This window comes from Amphiprion ocellaris, chromosome 2, assembly GCF_022539595.1.
Source record: "Amphiprion ocellaris isolate individual 3 ecotype Okinawa chromosome 2, ASM2253959v1, whole genome shotgun sequence".
NCBI lineage: Eukaryota > Metazoa > Chordata > Actinopteri > Pomacentridae > Amphiprion > Amphiprion ocellaris.
In genome coordinates, this window is record NC_072767.1 from 33433773 (window position 1) to 33456726 (window position 22954).

At 40.0% G+C, this 22954-nt stretch overlaps 2 protein-coding genes across 4 annotated transcripts in view; one reads left to right on the forward strand and one right to left on the reverse strand.

Annotated features, from left to right (window-relative positions):
- herc2 (HECT and RLD domain containing E3 ubiquitin protein ligase 2) overlaps window positions 1–17464 on the reverse strand; it is a 53431-nt gene extending 35967 nt beyond the window's left edge. For 2 of the 3 annotated variants that reach the window (XM_023267045.2, XM_023267044.3), the window contains exons 1-18: window positions 17325–17464; window positions 15879–15987; window positions 14263–14356; window positions 13930–14061; window positions 11057–11279; window positions 9343–9443; window positions 6879–7020; window positions 6117–6221; window positions 5832–6003; window positions 5430–5603; window positions 3860–4048; window positions 3579–3730; window positions 2665–2822; window positions 2446–2565; window positions 2108–2359; window positions 1827–2020; window positions 1545–1745; window positions 112–340 (exon numbers count right to left, since the gene is read on the reverse strand). In XM_023267045.2, the coding sequence (XP_023122813.1) occupies window positions 112–340; window positions 1545–1745; window positions 1827–2020; window positions 2108–2359; window positions 2446–2565; window positions 2665–2822; window positions 3579–3730; window positions 3860–4048; window positions 5430–5603; window positions 5832–6003; window positions 6117–6221; window positions 6879–7020; window positions 9343–9443; window positions 11057–11279; window positions 13930–14061; window positions 14263–14356; window positions 15879–15950 (2710 nt within the window). In that variant the 5' untranslated portion in view covers window positions 15951–15987; window positions 17325–17464. The remainder of the gene's footprint in view (window positions 1–111; window positions 341–1544; window positions 1746–1826; window positions 2021–2107; window positions 2360–2445; window positions 2566–2664; window positions 2823–3578; window positions 3731–3859; window positions 4049–5429; window positions 5604–5831; window positions 6004–6116; window positions 6222–6878; window positions 7021–9342; window positions 9444–11056; window positions 11280–13929; window positions 14062–14262; window positions 14357–15878; window positions 15988–17324) is intronic. The other variant, XM_023267046.2, reaches the window with a different exon arrangement.
- Window positions 17465–17664: 200 nt separating this feature from the next.
- nipa1 (NIPA magnesium transporter 1) lies at window positions 17665–21690 on the forward strand. Its single transcript, XM_023267067.3, has 5 exons — window positions 17665–17843; window positions 17967–18014; window positions 18807–18897; window positions 20330–20487; window positions 20683–21690. The coding sequence occupies exons 1-5, from the start codon at window positions 17711–17713 to the stop codon at window positions 21192–21194; spliced, it is 942 nt and encodes a 313-aa protein (XP_023122835.1). The 5' UTR covers window positions 17665–17710; the 3' UTR covers window positions 21195–21690.
- The last annotated feature ends 1264 nt before the right edge of the window (window positions 21691–22954 follow it).

Sequence of the window (22954 nt, forward strand, 5' to 3'; positions counted from 1 at the left end):
AGACTCTGTTGTCTCAAACATGTTGTCAACTCTATCACAGAAAACAGAGATGAAAGATTAAGTGTTTGTTATGTTGAATCAGTGTCAGCAGATGTTGTGGTGTGCACTCACCAGCATTAGGCAGAAGTGAGGATAGTGCTCTCGCCCTTTCCTCAGCTGTGGGCAGCAGCACTGACCAGCCGCTTTGGAGGACGGCCTGAGCAGCTGCCTGTACAGTATTTAGCACGCCGGCATTGCTGGCAAGCACTACTACTGTTTGTTTGAGGTTGTTAAGCAGAATGCTGCCAAGCCCCAGTCCCAGCTCCTCTGGATCCACCTGGTTACTGATGGCTGCATGGAGCTGAGGAGAAAAGGGGAAAGTTTATTGCTGTATTATTGATTAATCCAGCAAATATTTATTAATCAATTGATGTTTTAGTTTATAAAATGTCAGAAAACCTAAAGATATTTAGGTTACCATCACAAAACACAAAGTCCTGCAAATATTCATATTGGACAAACAGAACTCCAAAGCCTGCCAGCAGGTTTAAAAGGCCTGTCAGAGCTAGAAACTGTAAACACTTGAATTAAACAAGTGTGATGTGCGCTTCCATAGGAAAAATTAAGCAAAACTAAGCTTAAAATCATGATAGTCATTCAAAAATGTTTTTACTCTACAACTCATATTTAAAGATTTGCCAAAAATAAGCCATCTTCACCAGATCGCATAAAAATGTAAAAATTCTGCACTTCACAGTACAACTGAGAAGGCAAGCGCAGCTCAGCTACCAACACATCACATAACAAAAATTCAGGGACTACTGGGCTGACCTGCAGGCCCCGTTTACACATAGCAGAAAGGAAACAAGAATGGAAATAAACTTTAGAGACTGAGAGGAAACTAAAACAAACTTGAGCAATAAAATAAATGCAGTATGATTCAAAAACAATATGTAGAGGAACACACTGTCAGCAAGATGGTGGACGATACATTCAACAGTGAAATGTCTTTCAAGAGCTGATGACAAGAGTAGTGTGAAAAAGTGTTTTTACTGCTTGTAGAGGCTGTAAAAATGTAAATAGTAAAATATCTTTAGTATGTAGCGTCAACGTGTTTTTCCAGTGTTGGTAACACTTGTGGGCACTTGGGAAAAAATGCTACATCAATTGAGTCCATATTTTTAACTGTTTTGTTGAACAAATAATCAAAGAAATTCAATTTTTGTTTTTTCTCTTTTTTTTTTAGGATGTAAAGCTTTACACCTTTGATATACAGCACAAAAGACAATCTTTAGCTCACTCTACTTCTCGTCATGTTTGTGCCATTTCCATAGAAATGCAGGACTTTATGTATTGAAAAATGAGCCCACACTGACTAAAAATCTGACAGGAGCAAATAAACTTCCATAAATGTCTTGGGTTTAGAGGATTCAGTGATATGTTTGTATCATAAACAGATTCCACTCCATTAGTCTACTGTAACTGTGCTGCTTTTAAAAATGACTGGACACAAACTAGGTATGAGGGAGGAACTCAAAACGTTTACTAAGCTGCCTGTTGCTTACCTGGAGCCTGAGCAGGTTTAGTGTGGCGACCACCATACACTCCTTCTCCTGTGGAGGAGGCCAGTCCGAGCTGCCGTCCATGCCCTCGCTGACCTGCCGCAGGAGCAGGTCCAGCTGCTCAAAGGTCATGGGGCAAACATCCACCACGAAGGGCACACGCTGCCCGACAGACCACTCTGAGCAGGAGGACCAGGCGAAGCTCTAAAAACAAACACACTTGTTGACACTGTCTCCTGTCGTTATAAACATATTAAAATCAGCAATGACAGTTGGATATCTCACCTGCCCTGGGCCACAGGAGATCCCCACTATGTGTTTGGAGTTGAGACCTGGGAGTGCCTTTGGCTGCTTCTTGTTGGAAAATAGTGTATCAAAGTGTTGTAGCTTATCGTTGCTGCCCCAGCTATGCACCTCCCCATCATCAGTGAGGGCGAGGCAGTGTGTAGATCCCACAGCGACATCCACAACTTTCTTGCCTGATTACAAACATGACACACAGAGGTAAGTTTTTGCATTCTATCAGCTTCTGAAAACCACCGTTAACAGCCATAGGGTCAGCTCACCTTGCAGACTGTCGAGCAACTTTGGGTAGCGTACATGCTCATCAGTGCCATGACCAAGACGCTGATTGTCTCCCTTCCCCCAGGTGTACACTTGGCCATCTTTGGTGAGAGCTACTGAAAACTGGCTGCCGCAGCACACCTTCACTATGTCCAGGTCCTGCAGCTTCTCCACCAGCTTCGGCGTCTTGCAGCCGTCACTGCCTCCTCGGCCCAGTTTACCATAATCTCCATCGCCCCAGGACCACACCTGACCTGTGGAAACAGACAGAGAGAGTGAACACCAATGCTATAGTCTGTGTCGCTTAAATTATCAAATTCAAGTAAAACATGATCCTTACCCTTACCATTTTCTGTCACAGCAAGCGTTTGAGCATCACCGCTTCCACATGCCACATCCATCACTTTCAGTCCTTTCAGTGCTGTCACTAGCATTGGTGTAGTCTGGTCCTCGCTAGAGCCTAGAAACAGTCAGAAAACAACTTGTTGTCAGGAAAAAACACACAAAGATGCCATTATTTAGGACAATGTTCACCACATTCAGTGCATGAGGAGCTCACCATGACCCAGTCGACCATAGTTCCCTCTACCCCACGTATAGAGCTCGCCATCAGCTGTGATTGCAGCACTGTATGTGCTCCCACAAGCAATATGTACCACATGCTTTCCGGTCTGTTTCCCATTGAAGGCTGCAATCATTGTCGGTTCCTCTAGGTATCTGGAATAAAAGTAACAATGGAGATATTGCTCTGTTTTCCTTCGTTACTTAACTAGATCAGGCTGTAACACATCTGCATAATGGTTGTCTAGTTTGGCAGGCCTTGGTCAACATTACTTCCTCATTAGAACCTCTAGGGCTGTGTAGCAGTACATAACCAACAACCAACGAGGGTAGACTGGGCTTTTCAGGAGAGGGCTTTACGGAGAATAGCCTCTTTGAGATAACATTGAGCATCTCAGAAAGACGGTCAAATGTATAGCATTAAAAAAATATTGTGTTTTTAGAACATTACAGCATGTAAACGTATTGCAGTAGACTCCAAACATATAATTATGAAAAATTAACTATGCATAATATGGGCTCTTTCAAGGAACTGTTAGTCTCAGGGTTTTTCATTCCTGCCTTAAATGCAGTTTGTGTTAAGTGTGGAAGCTGTCTTTGGAGGTAAAAGCATAAAACATTAACAGGAGTGTCCTAGATTTGGGAAATAATGTATTGTATATTTCCTCCATCTGTTTGATCAATAATTTAAAATCACTAGACTCCCAGAAACTGAATTTACTGCCCCATATAACCAAACTCTACAAATTTAATGTCTGTGAGAGTCTTTCCATCATGGAAGAAGCAGAATCTCCACACAGCTACATAAATTCTATGACATGACAGGGTGGAAATACAAAACTGGGAAGGCCTTAAAGTAAATAATCTCTAGTTTCTAGTTAAAAAAAAAAAAAGGTTTCTGTAGTTGCTTACGTGGTGTCTCCATGTCCAAGACGGCCACCATCACCACAGCCCCAAGAGAACACCTCCCCATTGGAGGACAAGGCCAAGTAGTGCTGCCCATCAGGATGAGCAGCGAGCTTCACAATCTTTCTGGAGCTCAGAACGTGGATTAGCATAGGAGCCTGAAACAAAATAATTCAGTGACTGAATGAGGAGTAGACACAAAGATGAAGGGATCAGATACTTGCTTCTTACTCAGAAAAAAGGTTTATATTAAAAAAAACAGAAAACACCTGAGCAGTAGAACTGACCAGGGTTGTGCTCTTGTAGTTCTGGGTGTAAACAGCACCACTGCTGGACAGGATGAGAAAGCCCTTTTCTGAACAGACAATTTGTGTGACACCTAGGCTCGACAGGGCTTTACACTGGATGGGTCCATTAACGTTGGCATAAAGTTTCCAACCTAACAGTCCCCAAGCAATTACTTCCTGCAAGGTCCCCTGGAACAAAAGAGACAAAAGGAGAGAGTCAGTTTCATTTTGAGGGTTTCTGGCTTTAATAAAACTACATATGCAGTTTTATCTTTATCTGCCAAAAAAGGACAGGAAGCTATTGTCTTCACTCCAAGGACTTATTCCTGCCATCTGTTCCCAGAATCAGCACTGAATTGAGGGAAAGGACGTCTAAGAACGCTGACACTTCAGCAAATTGCCAGAATCTTATAAAGCTGATCTTATTGCATGGATTTAAAGCAACTCTGCATGACTTGGAAGCAGACATAAAACATATTCATGAGTTTTTTTCTATTGGTTGTTAGGAATGTTTTTATCATGTGTTATTGTAATTACACAGCCTTGTGGAACAGTCACGCTGCACTGCAGTGCATATACTGTATAAGCATGTGACAAATAAAAAGTCTAAAATCTTGACACATTCGGATATTCATGTTTTAACTGACTCACAACAGTTTTTAGCTATTCAAGTCTAAATGTGGTGATGTCTACGTGTAGTCATCTCACGATTATTTCCTAGGAGGAGCCATGTTGTCAAACAATTAAGTCTGATGATGATGATGCTTACTCATGTTTGTTGTCACTTGTCACACCTTATCATACCAGCAAAGATTTAACTCTTACAGTCCAATGGATGCACTTTGGGGCCAAATTCACATCCTTTCTTCTAAGTTGAATTTCTCTCATATCTACTGCAGCGCATTATAGCACATATCGAATGAAACTGCACAACTTCAACTTTCCAACCATTCTAGCCATTTGTATGTGAAACCAAGTGTTGGCAAGAAAAAAAATTTGAATTCAGATCAAATTTAATCAGCATACAGCTCTACTTATGAACTTGTCGTGACATAGACTTGTTCATAGTTTGACAATCACATTACAAGAAATACAGCCACAATTTTGCAATTACACTAGTTACATATTTGTATATAACGAAGAAACACCATTCAGAGGACAGATCAAACTTCTGCAGTTATATCTTTTCTAATTTCTTGCCATATTTACCCTCATAAGTAGGCTACTGCAAATGAAAACTTCAGTGAATAAACTAAAGACATTCATTGAGCTAAACATATTTTTTTCCAGTATGTAAGTCATACAGTGTTCCACCATCATGGTTCTGATACAGACAGATTCCAGACAATCTCTCCTTGGCATTCATGAAAAGATATCCCTTTCGCCAGGAATTATAGACCTGGATAGCCTCGACTGTCCTACTAAAGTAAAGGAAGTGACATTGAAAATAGTCAAGGACTCACTGAGGTTAAGCGGTTCTAAAGGGAACTAGCAGTAGAATGATCACTGACCTAAAAAAAGAATAAAACTAATTACTTCAGCACTGATAGGTAGTAGAAGGAGTTTTCACCTTGTGTGACGTAGGGGAGTTGCAGTGTGGAGGGCTGCATGGAGAAGCCAAGCGGTCCAGGTGGGCCATGATTACCACAGCTGTTTGACGAAGGTCGATGGCCAGGTCGTTATCCTGAGGCAAGGTCAGGTAGCGCAGGAAACTCTCGTTTGGACTGAGAGGGGCTGTGAGGATCTGGAAATCAGCACAATCAACCAGAGTACTTATTAGTTTTGAGAAGTGACAGGACAACATGGATAATTTCAGTCAAATAGAGACGTTGGCAACATATAAGGCAACAGACTTTCATTTGATAGCATTTTGTTTGAGGTGTTTCTTTTTCTCTTACTATTCTATCTTTTAGTGACATTGTTCCAGTTCTGATGTACATAAAAATAGTGGGTCAGGAAAGAAAATGTTCACCTCAGATTCCTCTTCAGGAACAGGCTCCTCTTTGCTGCTATGGATGTTCTGAAAGCGCTGCAGAAGAGGCAGCAGAGGAGCGCTGGTTCCCTGCGTGGAGCGTTCATTGTCCATCTCTCTGGTGCCGCTTTCCCACAGACGTAACAACAACAAAACAGCAGACAGCAGCTGACTGAAAGGCCACAATGACAAAAACAGTGAGTGAGTACAAAGAAAGCAGTGCATTACAAATGAAGCACAATATCAGCACAAGCAAATAATCACGTATTAAGGATATCTGGTTACCTGAGAGTGCCCCTTTGTACAGCCAGCTCCAGCAGGATGGCCAAGGCTAGATGCTGGTCCTGAAGAGGAATGTTACCTTTTGTGCTGGCACTTCCATGTACATCACTGATCCCAAAGGAGACAAGACAGGAGAATCACACAAGATTATTCAATATATCACAGCACGGTTGCAAATAATAATAATGCTACTAAATGCTGCTAAATGCTAAGTCTTCATAAAAACATCAGAAAACTGAAAAATGCTAGTCCAGTGATATCAAAAACTTGCTTGTTTTGTATGGTAATGACCACCTGTCTAAACTCACAAGATATCCAACTTACAGCAATATAAAACAGACAAAAGCTACAATTTAGATTTCATTTAAATTATTTATCTAATATATCACCATATCACACAACAATGTACAACTATGGCCAAAATGCTAATCACAAATATTTTGATCAACCTTTAGACAATGACTATTTATCTCAATTATTATTGATTTTAGGAACAAAATATTTTTATTGCACTTTCTCATTGAGTTAAAGAGAGCAGAAATTGCAGCGAAGCAACTGAGACAGCTGTGTGATCGAAAATTTGCTTGAAATAAGGTGTTTTAATGTTACATTTACCCAAGCTGAAACCAAATGATTTCATCTACATGGATTGTTTTCTATGAGCAGAGCAGGCATTTTAAACATCAATACTGCAGTCGATCACAATCATCATTTAAGTTCGATTAATTGTGAACCCTAATAGTAATTGATCAGTGCATAACAAACCTGAGGAATTTTGTGGCTCTCTCAACAACCTCCAGCCACACTGATGATACAGTCCCCTCGTCAAACAGAGTAGCCTCAGGCAAAGCTCGCAGGGCATCCAGAGACTCCTGGAGAAGTTCACTACAAAGATCTGCATCATCTCCTGCAGCAAAGCACAAACAGATTCTGTTTTAGAAATGGACCGCAGAGTTTTTTAATTTCCGAAGTAGAGTAGTTTTTAGTATCCCCAGGTTTTTCTAAATTTGACACAAAAATATCATAAATGCATTTATTGATACATAAACTGCAAACATACCTGAATCTACTGTAAAATAGACTCTAATTTAACATCCATATTGTTTGCAAGATGGAAATGGAGAGCTATTTTTACATCACTGATTATTTGTGATTCTTGACAAATATGAGCCCTGTTTGAAGCTTTCGTGCATTTACATATTACTGCATTCAATCCATAATCTTGATGTTAACTAATCACACTGAATGAATACCAGGAAAGCCTTGTAATATCCAGGATTTGCTCATGCGCTCACTCAGCAGGTGGCAGGTGAAAGGACACACGGTTGTACTTACAATGTATTCCACGAACACAGCTACAATGAGGATGACAGGCTTAACTGTGTGGTTGTGTGTGTGTGTGTGTGTGTGTGTGTGTGTGTGTGTGTGTGTGTGTGTGTGTGTGTGTGTGTGTGTGTGTGTGTGTGTGTGTGTGTGTGTGTGTGTGTGTGTGTGTGTGTGTGTGTGTGTGTGTGTGTGTGTGTGTGTGTGTGTCTCATGTTACAGGAAGGCTACAGTGTAGGCCGGCGCTTTGTTCCCACCCAGTCCCTGTAGACTGTAACAAAACCAGCATCTCTACTTGCAAAGATAACAATGACGGATACGAATAAAGAGCAAAGCCACTGCCGGATTTGACATCTATTAATATAATTTGACTTGAAAATACATTAAGATATAGGTTCAGAAATTGCATGTTACTTGTCCTAGTCTGTGGTTGCATTGTGCAAATCTGCATTATATTAAAACATGTTTGTTCACCCTGTTTACAAGTACAGGAGAAAGACTGACATTGAAATCACAGATCAATACAGAGCAGCACCACAGACTACAATGTAAAATAAAGATTCTATATATTGAACGTTTCTGCGACACAGGGATGGCTCATTCATTGTTCCTAATTATCTATCTGTAATGAGGACTTTGGTGCTATAACCCCTCTAAACTTTAATCAGTTTGTGGGCATTTTTTGCTCCTGGCTCATTTATTGCTTACCATGGGCTCATTTTTCATTGCAATATAAAGTCTTTCATCACTATAAAAGCAGCACAACCATGGCCAGAAGTAGAGAGAAGTCAAAAAAGTCTTTACGTGCAGTATGATATTTTTTATAACGCCCTAAATCATAAAAACTAATTTAGCTGATTATTTAATTTACAAAAATTGAAAACAAAATTTGAAATTGATACGTGCAATAATGTTCCAAGTGTGACCAATACTGGAAAAAAATAAGGGCTCCGCATGTTAAAGATATTTAACCATTTACATTTTTACAACCTCAACAAACCAAGTGTTTTTCGATGCTACTGTGACTTGCTGAATGTATCTTAAAGCAAAGTTCTGACAACCTACTCCTCTGTTTACTGTTTTAGAGCCACGTTTTTTGTTTTTTTTTTAATTTCTCTCATACGTTTTATTTTGCTCTCAGTCTCTATAATTTATTTCCATGCTCGTCTCCTCTCTGCTCTGAGTAAACACAGCCTGCAGTTCAGCAGAATAGTCAGATTTTTGTCAGGTTACTGTTAGTTCCGGATGAGTCACTCAGGGCTTCTCGGATGTGCTGAGGAGCTTAGATTTTTTTTTTCTTTTTTACAGAATCTGGTGCCAATGGTTTATTTTTTTTGTTACTCTTTCGATGAGACCTGCAGAATAAAGTTATTTTGACTAAATATCACCATTTCAAGCTTAGATTGGGTTCATTTGTCCTGATGCAATCACACATGAAACACGATTAGATTAAGGACTCTCAGAGAGATAAAAATCCAACAATTCCTTTAAAGTTTCTAACTCTGCTAAATGGTGTAATATCGGTGATTTTTCATAGACAACAAGCCTTTCAAACCCACGGTTTGATTTTGGGGTTTACAGGGTTACTGCATGAAGACTGAGACGACATACAACCAAGTCTAGACATTCATTTTTCACATTCTTATACCTAAGCAGTAGGAATGACCCGTTGGCACTATTCTGTTGCCTCCCACAGTCCTTGATCTCACAGCCACCACGAGCTGAGGTTCAAAACATAGCATTGCGACATATGCCGGGTTGTTTACTATAAGTAGCTTGTAACATGGTGCATGGCATTCATCAACAGCTGTCAGGCAACGCTATATTACATTCCACGACAGCAGCTTTCATCACCACGACTAGGAGACAACGCATCTTTACTGTCAGTATCCTGTGACGTTCTTACCTGACCTCCACGCTCGACGCAGGAAAGCAAAGGCAAACGAGAGGGCAGCCCTGGAGCCGACTCTGGCCAAGCCTTCCACACCTTTACTGGCCGGACGAGGGCTGAAATAATACAAACACACAGGGATCAGTTCAAACTGCAAACTGTATCAACTCATCAGTATCAGCTCAAGTGTGTTACTTGTTGGTTTAGGATGGTTGGGATGCTGGTTATCATTATCATCATTATTCAAATTGAAATTATTTAATTGTAATGCACTTTGGAAAATCATTATATTTCTCCTAAAATTACAAAAGACACAGTTTAAGCAGACTGAAATAGCATATATTAAGTACCCACAGAGGGTCACAAACATGGCCTGCGAAACAGTGAAACCATAACTTAAAATTAATAACACCCAATCACCAGTACAAACAATGGCTGACTGTTAAAGGGTGAGGAATCATTTTTATTTTAAAAAAAACACGTGTTCTTTTCCTGACACTTGATAAGACAACTGAACAAAGACAGGAAACAAATAAACAGTAAAATCTAACCATGAGCATGTGGCCAGAGAACAATCTGACAACCAATGCATACGTAAGCAGAAAAACCTTGAAGAATTTTGAGACAAACTCTGGCAAAGTCTATGTGTAAGTAGGTCCTACATATACTATGCATACAAAGTGAGCACTGAAGTGTGCTTAAGGGGCTTATGCAAGGAAACACAGTGTGCACTCATACAACAAGCTGGAAGGTACTCTACAGTGAGAATGATGCATATAACACAAAGGAAACTGTACAGTATTTTGTAACTGTATGAATCTGTGCATGTACAAAGAAAGCACTGATAATAGTAAGATGAATGATGCACGTGATTTTATTCGAGGTCAGAAGTCCAGAATGATTGGCAAAAAGCAACATAACATTTAATCAACTCAATGTAACTTCTGAGAAACACAATTCATTAATTAATTTCTATTTTAGATGTATTATTATATTTAAACTTTCTAGAAAGTGTGTACAGGAAAAAACAAGACACCTTGTGATTGAGGAGCTGACAGTAAATTCACGTGGGAACTCGGCAGCTACAACTCACAGTTATCTCTCCAGCAGGTAACATCACTATGACGTCAATGCCAACAATAAGGAAATAAGATACATGAAACCCACATTACCCGGGGCATGATCGCTGTGATTAATCTCCAGCTACACTGACTATTTAACGTCATTAATAATTTATTGTTTCACTTAAAAAAGAAAATGTCATACTTCATAATGGATTGTATTAACAACACAGGTATGGGTTGGGTCTGGATTGACTTTTTGGACTTTGAGAAGTCCTGAACTAACTCTGCTTCTCCATGAAAACACCAACGAAGCACCATGACATTTGTCTGGACAACATTTATGACTCTGTAGACACCTGACTAGTCATTACGGTAGACCTCTATGCTGGTTTTGTGTCTCAGTTAATGTAGACCTTAAGTGGAACTCAGTTTACCCTAAACTGATCAGTCAATTCTGGCATAGAATCTTTGAGGAAACCATATTCAGATCGACATCAAAACGGATCTAGAAACTGTGGTCCTAAACTACACATTTCAGGACTGAGAGGAACTGCACCCAGAGCAAAGCCACACAGGAACAAAGGCAACATGTCCACTCCACACGGAGCAGCTCCAGCCAGCCAGCAACTGAACTCTCAATCTACATGTAGCTTCATTACTTTTACCTCTTATTGTCGGCAGCAGGCAGAGGCGGGCTGGGAGGCGTCTTCCAGCGGACCTTGTACTTCTCCTCCATCATGCTGTGGCTCAGAGAGATGAGATAGCGCTCCAGGATGACCAGGCGCTGGCGCAGACGTTGAGCAGACAGGGTGCTTTTGGCCATCTGAGCCGAGAGTTTCTGCTGGTCGTCAACCAGGACCATAAGACAGTCCTTCAACTCAGTCTCATCTACGCACACAAGGAAAGAGTGATTAAATAAAAACATCCCCATGCAAAAGTAACAGATGTTCTGTATCAGTCTCAATTACTTCTCACAGAAAAATAAGCTTTGGTAAAACTTCTTTGGGTCAGCAATCTGTTAAAGTGACAGCATTCACATTTAAGTCAGATTTACATTAATTTCCCTCACAGCTTCATTCAGTCAGAACCCCAGTGATGGAAAGAGCCATAGTACATGTGCACTATCACGTGAGATTGGAAAGCACATCAAGTGATGTATACGGCATAACAATGCACTAATAAACATAAAACTGAATTTAAATCTGCTCTGTAACCAATGATTCAACGGCAGCTTATAAACTGTGACTCTGAATGACAGCTCAACTGTCCGATCTTAAGAAGAGTGTATGCTGACTAATCATGTCTCCATGTCTGGGATCATTTATTATTAGAAGCGATTAATGATATAATGCCATTGTTACACGTGCAAAACTGCTGCAGCTTTCTTGTTTTGGAGGTGCTAATACAGATCTGCTGTCTGATGCTTCAGATATTCAAAATCTCCTGCAAACAGCTTAAAGCTCAACTTTCATGATATTTTAGTTTTGAATAGATGTGAAATTGTAGAGCAAAGTGAATGAGAGAGGTGTTTTGGGATTTTGCTTTCTATGATGTTCTTGGAACCATATTGATGCTGAAATGTGGAGCAAGCCTTCCCTAAATCACTTCACATGACTTAAAGAGTGTCACTTCTGTCTGTCTGCCTGCCTATCCATTAATATGACAGCATGTAGTCCAAACTCATGCCATGGTGTAAGTGATATGGACATGTTAGTAGGCCTGACCTATTAAGAAAAGTTGCTCTTTCAGACGTGAAGTCAGTACATTCAGATGGAGTGAGATAAACTGAACACAGCGCATGTCTGAAAGGGGCTAGCGTTGTCTACATTAGCTTTTAGGGTGTTATTAACAGGGACTAATATTTTCCATCAAGTTTCTTTTTCTGCAGCATCTATGCCCAGTAGCAACAATATACTCAGTCACATATCTTATACTACAGTTTTTAGTTTGGGCACAAAACCACCATGCTACTGTGTGACCCAAATGAAACCATGTCTTCCATGATAGAAAAAAAAAAGACTCATACAACCAATAAAAACTTGCATTTGGACTTGTGAAGCACTTCAACACATTTCACAATTTATGACATAAAGTGGATGATACAGGACAAACAAAAACGTTCAACAGTGAAACCATTTTTGTCACTTTGAAAATATATTAATAATTTAAGCTGCTTTACCATTTGACTATAAAGTTTATATGATACACGAGAGATTTACAGTGCATTATAGGTATGTAAGGTTTGGCATTAAAAAAACACATTTATATCAAGTAAATCATTTCACTCACAGCTTAGTGTTTCAAGGAAGGGTCCTGTGACAATAAAGCTCATTACTTGTAGACTTGACTATTTTTCTTAAAAAAAGAAATTAACCCCATTCACAATTTCCCCCACTGACTTTTATTACAACAGGATCTTTGTTTAGATCTGGTTCAAGATAAAAGGCTGTATTGTGTTTCTATACAGCAGCGCTGCAGGGAAGCCAGGATGGGCCAAAATAGCAGGTCTGAAATCCACTTAAGCTTTATGTAAGCCAGACTGGCCTGAGGTTGTATGAGCCGCACTACAGTTAGCTGTGCTCGGCTGTCAGAACAGATATGGATCCCAGTCACACTCTTACTATTCATTTTACATTAGCCATGGATGAGAAGTATCTTGTACTAAAGAAATATCAAAATCATATGGGTGCTGATTACACCTTTATGAAATATCTAACATGGTGAAGAGATGAAACCCACATTCACTTCTTGGAATCACAGCAAAGCTGTCATCTGATGTGTTGCCATCCTGATTTTGAACACAATAGCTGAGGTCTGAGTTGTAGCTACTGGGACGGACATGTTCCAGACATCTGAACTCACAATGGAAAAGCAGGAAGTATGGAGTTTGAACTTTAAGCATCAATGACAGAGCACTCGTCCATGTAGCGATCCAGTTACACTCACTGTACAATCACACCCGTGTGATTTCCTGGCTCAGTCAATATTAAAGAGAGAAGCAGCCAAGTAGCTACAAACAAAACCTACATTCACTGGGCATGTCAATCAGGCCCCCCATCCCCCTCAGCCAACGCTTATCTCCCACCACCATGACACTGTCCCCACCCAGTCCCACCAGTAAACACAACATGGGTGAGGGACGCTGCCCCGCTCTCAACCACATTGTAATGCCTACCAAGATTACACTCTGCGGGGTAAAAATAGCTGCTCAGACCTGCAGACTGCAAGTTGTCATTTCAGAGTTTCCACACCTCACGTGCCAGCAAAACATGCACACACCAGCAGTGACCGACAGACGTGAAAGCGATAAACAGAGAGGCTGGCCATGTGTCGAAATGGTCAGTATAATTGTATCTAGTCGACATTTAAGTGTTGTGAAACCATCTGGTGTCAGCATGGTATTAATTACCCTACTTGGAAACAGAAAGGTGCAAAATGACAAGAGTCACAGCAGGAGGACAGGGCAACATGGTAGCAGGCAGCAGTGGGAGATACTGCAGCGCCCCAAATTTGAACCTTGTTCAGGCAGCGTTCTCACCTGGCTGCCGGCCCCAGTCCCAGGTCTCAATGATGGAGTGATGTACGGATGTTGACGTCTCCTCCTCCTCTTTCTTTTCTTTGTCATTGGGCTCATCCTTCTTCTGAGTTCCAAAACAATCAGTGCAATCTTCTGAAAGAGCCAAAAGAAATGATGACATTAACCTTCATTGACTGCAGCAAGGTTAAACACAGCACCCCCGTCCCCATCTCAAGTATCATCCTTAGACAGTGCGCAAAAATGTTGCATGTTATCATGACCAGATGGCAGCTAGGTGTAAATCTGTCAGAAGCACTGGGGGGTAAACGAGTGCTTAATGTCATAGAAGCATACCTGGGTGAGCCGATTCTTCTCCATTGAATGCTATCTCCTCATCTTTCACCATTTCATTCCACATCTCACTTAGTCCCTCTGGAGAGAATGCCCGCTACAAAAAGCAAACAGTGAAAAAACAATATTCATCACAGATTATATTTATAAAAAAAATCCACTTCATCAGATGAACGCTGAGCATTTCAATGTTTCTATCATATTATGAAGGTGTTCCAACATAATTGCAGCTAAAATATATCCAATGTGACCATTTATGACTCCATTAAATAATCAACTCATTGTGTGATATTTGCTTGTACTTCATTCCTCTTTAAAGGATCCAACATTCGGAGCATATGCAAATTCTTTCATCAGTTTGACACATGGATCAAAATCTCTTGCGCAGTCTTCATAACTCAGTACAAAAATAGCTGTTTTATCTCTGAATTTCAATGGATTCCAGAATAAATCTGTTGAAAAAATATCTGTGTGTCATCCGCTTAGTGGTGCACCCTTCATGCATGACTTTGCTCCACTGAGAAATTCTCGTCAGTTGAAAACCACCACTTGCTTTCAAGGATCTGAGATCTCAAATGTCAAAAACATGTTAGCTCACACATGACTCCGACCAGACGCTCTACACTAAAGTTGTGCATCCTTCAGCACTGGAGACAGCTGTAACGATGGAAAAACATGACACTCTTCCCGGATTTAAGTCCTCATTTGATGCTGCAAACTAATTTTCAAGGCCAGACTGCGTCCAGACAGCCTGCAATTTGCGGAGGCGAGAGCAGACAACTCACTGCGCTCTATTTCCCTGGTATGAGAATGTCTCCCAGCCTTCAGTAGATTCATCATGTATGAGTAGAAGACCTCATAATTACTATCAACATGACTGTTTTTCACAACAAAGACCTTTTCAAGAAATAACTTGTCCACTGACTGAACATATTATTATAGATTATACCTTTTTTTCCCATTTCAGGAAAAACAATAATCATGCCTGCATTCAGCCTATCAGCCAGCAGGTGCAGATTATGTGATGAGGTTTGTGAGGTGTATCCACTACACTCAATTCTTTGTTTGATGGAGAACATTTTCAAAATGTAGAATTCGGGATGTATATGGTAATGAGTTCAGGCTAGATGACAGATGTGGGAAGTGTAACATGCATGTTATCCGTTTTTGACATCAAAGCATTAATCTTTCAGAAAAAAAAGACCACGTGTCATCGGTGACACATCACATTTATGAAACAAACTAAGCAATGTGTCATGTTTATGGAGGAGGTGGAAAGAAACGTATTTATTAATTGAAGAGCTTTAGACATACATCATCTTGGTGCACCTTGACATATCATCGGTGATGCTGTTTAGTCATTGAGTATTGAAGGTCATTAAACATCAGACACTGTCAACCTGGTGACTCAGATAGTAACCATAACATTTAACATTTTCTCAGCTCAGACAGGAAAATGTAACCTGACAACTGATGCAAAGTTCAAAAATACTGTGAAATTTTGGAGATTTTGACCTTGCAATGGTTTCATGTGACTAAACCCACAAAACAACCTGTCCTCTTAACACAAAAAAGCAGCATTTTTAATATTATTGTGTCCTTTATGGATGTATACATACCTGCAAGTCTATCTTCAGCCATTTGTCATGAAATCTCAGCTGAGCATCGAGGGTAAAAGATGGAGAAGGCATCTTCCCCTCTCCTCTCCTGGCTGCAAGCGCAGCCAACCTGGAAGACACACACACAAAATGATGTATTTTAGTATAAGACAAATTTACAAGGTCAAAAATAATGACGATATCCAGGGTGTATCCAGGAAGATTGTGCTTTCAGGGTGCACATCAGCATGCTCCTTTCCAGGCTTGCTTCCAGTGGACTTGAAACAATCAACTGATGAATTAGTTGTCAACTATTAAATTAATCACCAACTACTTTGATGATCGATTTATTGGTTGTAATATTTTAAAAAGTAATTTTTAAAATAAATTTTAAAAAATAGTCTAAATTCTCCAATTCCAGCTTTATTTTTTTAAAAATATAATTACTTTCTTCTTTCTGTACTCCTTCATGGCAGTACACTAAATAACTCTGAGGTGTGGATCAAACAAAATGTTTGAGGACAGAGGGCTTTGGGAACACTACTAGACAATATCTACTCATTAATAAACAATGTAAATGAAGATTAGGTGCCGCCCTCGTTTCCAGTTTCCTATAAACTTAAACTAAAGGTTCATATATGTATGCAGTAAGATGAAAACTTGCATTACAAACAAAACCTAGAACCAGTGAAGATACACAGTCAGAAAAAAATAGGTATAACTGGTATTTTCACACAAATGTAAACAACAGTTAAGTCCGGAAGCAATGTCCATAACGTACAACTGAATGACTCAAATTTTAATAACTAATTTACATTAGACAGCAACTAGATTAACTTTTGCATCTGCAACTAAATTGTGTTGTTTTTGTCTTGACTGTTCAACAGGGATGTTAGAGATAACTTTACACAAAGTGCTTTACCCTTTGCTGGGTCAATCGTGTCAGTTACATACATGAGTATAGTTGTAACTTAACCAAAAAACACTGTTATGATATAAATGCTGTGCCTTACCTTACCTTACGCAGATAACGATATGACTTAAGGCCAAAGACGTGTAGATACAACGTTAAATGAAACGTTGGGAGAAAATGTGAATATCGTAGCATCGACAGCTAGCAAAGGCACTGTTAGCCGTAAAACCAAGGTTTGAGCCTCGCTGAAATATGACAATAGATACGAGTGCAGAGGGTAATAACGTACACTGACACAGCATCATTAATGCAACACCTAATGCTGACTAACATTCGCATTAGCTTGGTGGCTAACTACGGCTACCTACTTAGCTTGCTAACTAGCTAACACAACCACAGCGTAGGCTAGCCAGAGCTAAACTAGCTCTCATCCTCCAGGCAAAGGTAAACGAGCTCCTGTGACATGACACCGTACCGAAAGAGATGCAGAGTTTCGGCGAGTTCGGCAGCACGGCGTGAAACGGGCTAATTTTGACAATAAATTTCTAAATTACCTGCGGTGTCTTCTCAGGTTATTCTCGTCCCCTCAGCTGCTCTGCTGCATTAACAAGACGTTCATAATGGACTTGATTGACAGGTCGCGGACTGGGGCACGAGGCATGGAAACAAATTACGTAGCGCAAGATTGGACGCGATAGATATTCACCGCCACATCTCGTCGGGGCGGTGCTAATAAACCGAGCTTTAGCTGCACTCTACTCCGCCCACTTGTGCTAAGCGGTGTCATAAAATATGCGCTGCTTTCAGATGGGAGGCGGGACAAAGGAGGGGCGGGGCGGAAGGAACAAAATGTCCACTGGGTGGCGCTGCGTCTCCAGGAAACCGTTTCTAAGGGGAAACTGTGCTGCAGTTCAGTCCACGCATCCACATATCCTCAACTATGGCAGGTCACACAGAAGTTCCGGGAGTTTCGTCGCAAAATATTGGAATAGTAATAGCTGTAATATCGAGTTTCATCAATGGGTCGACATTTGTGCTTCAGAAAAAGGGAATTTTACGTTCCCGGCACAGAGGTAGGCAGACAAACAGTTCATGAATACAGCCCTTTGTTGAAGAACACCCACACAGTTGGAGGGAGGAAAGCCATTTCAATGATTTTATTGTAAGCAGTAAAATCTGTAACGCATTTCCCACAGGAGGCTCGTATCTGACAGACGTGGTGTGGTGGAGTGGCACCCTGAGCAGTGAGTACAGTGGCATCTGTCGACATGTGACTCAGTTCCTGGATGTTGGCCTCATTTAAATACAGAGGTCACATAAAGTTGGTTTCCCAGGGATCTCCTTCAGTAAACGTTTGAATGTAAAACGCGTAATTTCCTGCATTGTCGTGAATTTTTGTACATATTTTCTGAAACAATTTATTGTGGAATTGCTTATATATATGTAAAGACACACACAAAGGTGACAATTCAAAATGTAATGGAACATATTATAATATATTTACATTTTCCAAAATGAATTTAGTGGTTGTTTGAGTTCATAATTCATATATTGAGAGTAAAAGAAAAATGATACAGTTCTGAAGAAAAAAGATCCACTTCTCTCTGAGGCATTGTTTCAGGAAGTGAAAGTCCTTCACTTCTCTCATGTTTTTAAGGGAAGTCACAGTGAGGGGTATACATCCTCTCTCTCCCCCAAAATCTACACCTAAGTGTGTGATATACCCCCCAAAAGCTTCTTTTTGGTGTACATTCAAAGCCACAAGGTCTCAATATCTTTGTATTTACTGCTTAACAACTGTATTCGCACACTACTGGGTTCTCTGTAATTTTGCACTAAAGCTCCATTTCACTTCAAAAATGCTCTTTTACACATATCTGTAGCTGTACATAGTAGTTTAAACAGGGTTTCCTTTAAAGCTTTAGTTTGTATAAGTACTTTGAGAGCTATGAAGATGCCAGTATGTTCACATACTTTGCTAATGAAGCTGATTCTGATTCAGATGTCTTGACATACCCGTCTGTTTATCTCTTCAGTGATTATTGGTCAAATTGGGAACTTCCTGGCATACAACTTGGCCCCTGCTGTGATAGTTACCCCTCTAGGAGCCCTTGGAGTTTTATTTGGGTAAGTGTAATAAGTTACAAATGTATACACATCAACATATACAAGCACATGTAAAGCCATCCTTTAGTGTTCCCCTGTTATATAGCACATACATTATAATGTTACACTTCTGTGTTATGGTCTGTCCAACGTTTTGAAGAAATAAACCAACAAAGAAAATTACAAGACTCTGCCGAGACTAAAGAAAAGAAGTTTTCCTTTTTTCCCCCTAGGCATTAGTATATAGTCCGGCAAAATTACAAACACACTGTAGCTATATATGTCTAAGTCAATTATAGACTTTTGGTTTTGAATTGAAAGTTTTGCTCTGTATTTATTCAAACAAATCATTTAGTTTTTTTTCTGTTGCACTTCTACAAACACACCTCTTATCTCAGACATGTTTGCTGACGAGGCACTGTATATAGTGGTTAATGACTGACCTTTTTCTATAATTTTCTTTGAAGCATGGTTCAATTTTTTTTTTAAAAATAACGTTTGAATTTTTCTAAATCATGTTAGTATCTTGATATTAAACTGTTGTCAAGTGGTTTAACCTCACTGTGTTGCTGCAATAAATGATTATTTTCAATGTCAGTTATTTTCTTGATTAATGAAATTGCGGTTTGTGATATAAGCTGCGGGCTGCACAGTGGTGTAGTGGTTAGCACTTTCGCCTTGCAGCGAGAAGGTCCCTGGTTCGCGTCCCGGCTTTCCCGGGATCTTTCTGCATGGAGTTTGCATGTTGTCCCTGTGCATGCGTGGGTTCTCTCCGGGTACTCCGGCTTCCTCCCACAGTCCAAAAATATGCTGAGGTTAATTGATTATTCTAAATTGCCCGTAGGTGTGAATGTGAGAGTACTTGTTTGTCTATATATGTAGCCCTGCGACAGACTGGTGACCTGTCTAGGGTGTCCCCTGCCTTCACCTGAGTCAGCTGGGATAGGCTCCAGCCCCCCCCCCCGCGACCCTAGTGAGGATTAAGCGGTGTATAGATAATGGATGGATGGATGGATATAAGCTGCAGAAAAGAGTGAACATTGTCCATCAGTGCTTCCCAAAGCCCAAGCTGATGTTATCAATTGTCATATTATATATATATTGTCTACAGCCTGAAAATATAAAGTTTACTGTCATAAAGGAGGAAAAAAAAGTAGAAAGAATTCAGATTTAAGGAAACAGGAAACAGAGAATTTCTCCTGTATTTTTCTAAAAAAAAAAAAAAAAAAAAAAAAAACTCTCAAACTGATGAATTAATTGTCAAAACAATTTTATAGATTAATAGATCGATGTAATAGTTGACAACTAATTGATTAATTGCTTAATGTTGCAGCTCTGGTTGCTGCATCACTGAAGAATCAAATAAGTCCAAAAGTGCAGAGACAAGATATAAAATCGTTTGAATATTTCCAGGACTCTAGCTTGTAACAAAGTGCTGTTTTGTGTGATGCAGGGCTGTTCTGGCTGCTTGGATCCTGGAAGAGCATTTAAACATCCTGGGGAAGCTCGGCTGTGTGTTGTGTTGCTGTGGCTCTGTTGTGCTCATCATTCATGCACCGAAGGCAGAAGCAACGTCAAGACTGGAGCTGGAGGAAAGACTGTTGGACCCAGGTGACAAGAAGTGTCTTTATTTGCCGTTTAATTTACAGTATGACCTTGTGACGGTCAATGTTTGAGACAATCACTAGCAACTCTTCTAAGGCGTCGATTCAACGTCAACACCTTATTCTGGGCTGTTATTTGTCCTCCAACATACTAAAAATAACAGTGAACGTATCAGTGAAAGTTTCCTCTCTCATCCTGCAGTGTTTGTAACTTATGCCCTGTTGGTGGTTCTGCTGCTGATCGCTCTGATCGTGTGGATCGCTCCAGCTCATGGCAGATCAAACGTCATGGTCTACGTTGCCATTTGTTCTCTCTTCGGAAACTTCACGGTTCCGAGCAGCAAAGGACTCGGCCTGGTGGCTCCGGACGCGTTTAGTGACGGTCCGTCCAGCGGCAGAGCTCTGGTTCTCTTCCTGATGCTGCTGGGGACGCTGGCCGTCAGCATCCTCACACAGTTTTTCTTCATCAACAAGGCCTTGGAGTGTTTCAGCTCCAACATATTTGAGGCAATATACTACGTAGCGTTCACATCCACTGTGATTCTTGCCTCCGCTCTCCTCTTCAAGGAGTGGACGGCTCTAACTGCGACTGACGGCCTCGCCATGTTTTGCGGCTTTGCAACGGTGTGTGTTGGGGTGGTTTTACTCCGCATCTCCCAGGAGGCTTCGATTGCTTGGAAGAGGAAGGAGGAGGGACGGGAAAAGACAGACTGATTCATGCCTTCATATTTGCATAACTTTTGTGTCTCACAGCTAAGGCCAAAATGTTTCATACTCCTGCCAAATTTTGATTTATAATGATTATTTTTTTGACCAGCAGGTTGGAAATTACATAAGCAAGACAAGACAATAAGACATTGTCTGTTAGTGACAGATTTTAACCTTCCTGTTGTCTTCATTTACGAGCACCAAGAAATATTGTTTCCTTGTCTGAAAAAAATCCAAAAATTCAGCAAAAAATTCCCCAAATTTCAGAAAATTTGCAAAACCTTCAGGAAGAAAATTCAAATATTTCCTTAAAAGTTTCCCTTAAAAGTTTTATTTAAAAAAAAAAAAAAAAAATCCCCCAAATTTGGCAAGAAAATTCTTGTAAATATTTTGAAAAAATGAGTAAAAATCTTCCCAAAAAATCCTGAAAATATCTAAAGTGATCACATATATATCAGTAAAACTTCTAATATTCTCTTAAGAACATTCACATAAAAATCAACCAAAATCCAGCGAAATTCGCTGGATTTTGGTTGATTTTTATGTGAATGTTCTTAAGAAACATTTTTAACATTTTTGTTCAAAGATTTCCCAAAGATATTGAAAATGTGGACATCAGAAGTTCACTGTGAAAATATTTTTTTTCCACGTTTTCAAACTCAAAAACGGGTCAATTTTGACCCGCAGGATGACACGAGGGTTAACTATTTCTATGTATGTTTTTACCTTTTCACTAAAAATGCCCCTTGAAAATGCAGCCTCTATATCGTTCCATATGGTAGTCGGAAGTCGTGGCTAAAACCAAAGAGCTAGTGAGCTATTGCTGTCTATCAGTGACAGAGTTGCACAATGTGGCTTTTCACAAGACGTTTAAAGGCTATAAAGTTATATGAAAGTGTTTTCAAGTGTCAGTGGCCACAGTACAAAGTAATAAAGACACAGTACAAGAGTTCCACACTGGGAAAGTCTCAGTGGGTGTAGTAGGAAGCCAGAAATGACCCCCGTGCTGACAAGAATGGTAGGGGCCACAAATCAACGATTACCAACAAGCCATCCTGATAAATCTGAACAAATCTGACCTGTCCAGACATTTAAAGGCAGATGCTTGTATAACATCTTTAACACAATGTCTGACCCTCTTTTGCCACTTATTTATGTCATTTACAGCCATAAGAAACCTACTGGTCAAATATAAATTCACTATAATTCAAAATTTGACTGAACAGTATTAGGCTTAACTGTATTTCTAGTTCTCTTTAACCTCTCTGCAGTAACAAATGTCAAATTTAAATGCACAATATTGATGTTTTTTTGTTTTTCTACATGGTCATTCCTGTTTAATTTTCATTCCTACTCATGAAAGCAGCTCTCATCCTCATGGAACCCATCAGTAGTAATTTGTCAGCGTTATATTTATACTCATTTAGCCAAACATTGTAAATAATTCTGCTAATTACTTTCCTCTTGAGGCTTTAATAGGCACCTTAAATGTTCTGCCTTTCTCCCAGTTGCCAGACTGTCTCAGTGTGGAGTCACCTACACTTTGACTTATTCGGTGTGCCTTGAATTATTCAGAGTAATTTTAGAAGCAGTCTCTTTAGCGCAGGAGTTGTGTAGAAGATGAATATCAACAGTGACTGAGTGTTTGGTCTGATGGAGGGATTTAAACTGATATCAAATATATTCCTTTGGTTCTGTTTTGTCATTGTGTCAGATGTGAATGCAGGTTATGAATGTCTATTTTTTTTTCAATTTTAGAATCTGAT

Bases quoted from the DNA above. Each gene is read 5' to 3' on its own strand.
- nipa1 (XM_023267067.3), top strand. From the start codon at position 17,711: ATGGCAGGTCACACAGAAGTTCCGGGAGTTTCGTCGCAAAATATTGGA. The intron at 18,015-18,806 runs GTGAGTACAGTG...TTATCTCTTCAG, and splicing joins GTGGAGTGGCACCCTGAGCA to TGATTATTGGTCAAATTGGG. The intron at 20,488-20,682 runs GTGACAAGAAGT...CTCATCCTGCAG, and splicing joins GGAAAGACTGTTGGACCCAG to TGTTTGTAACTTATGCCCTG.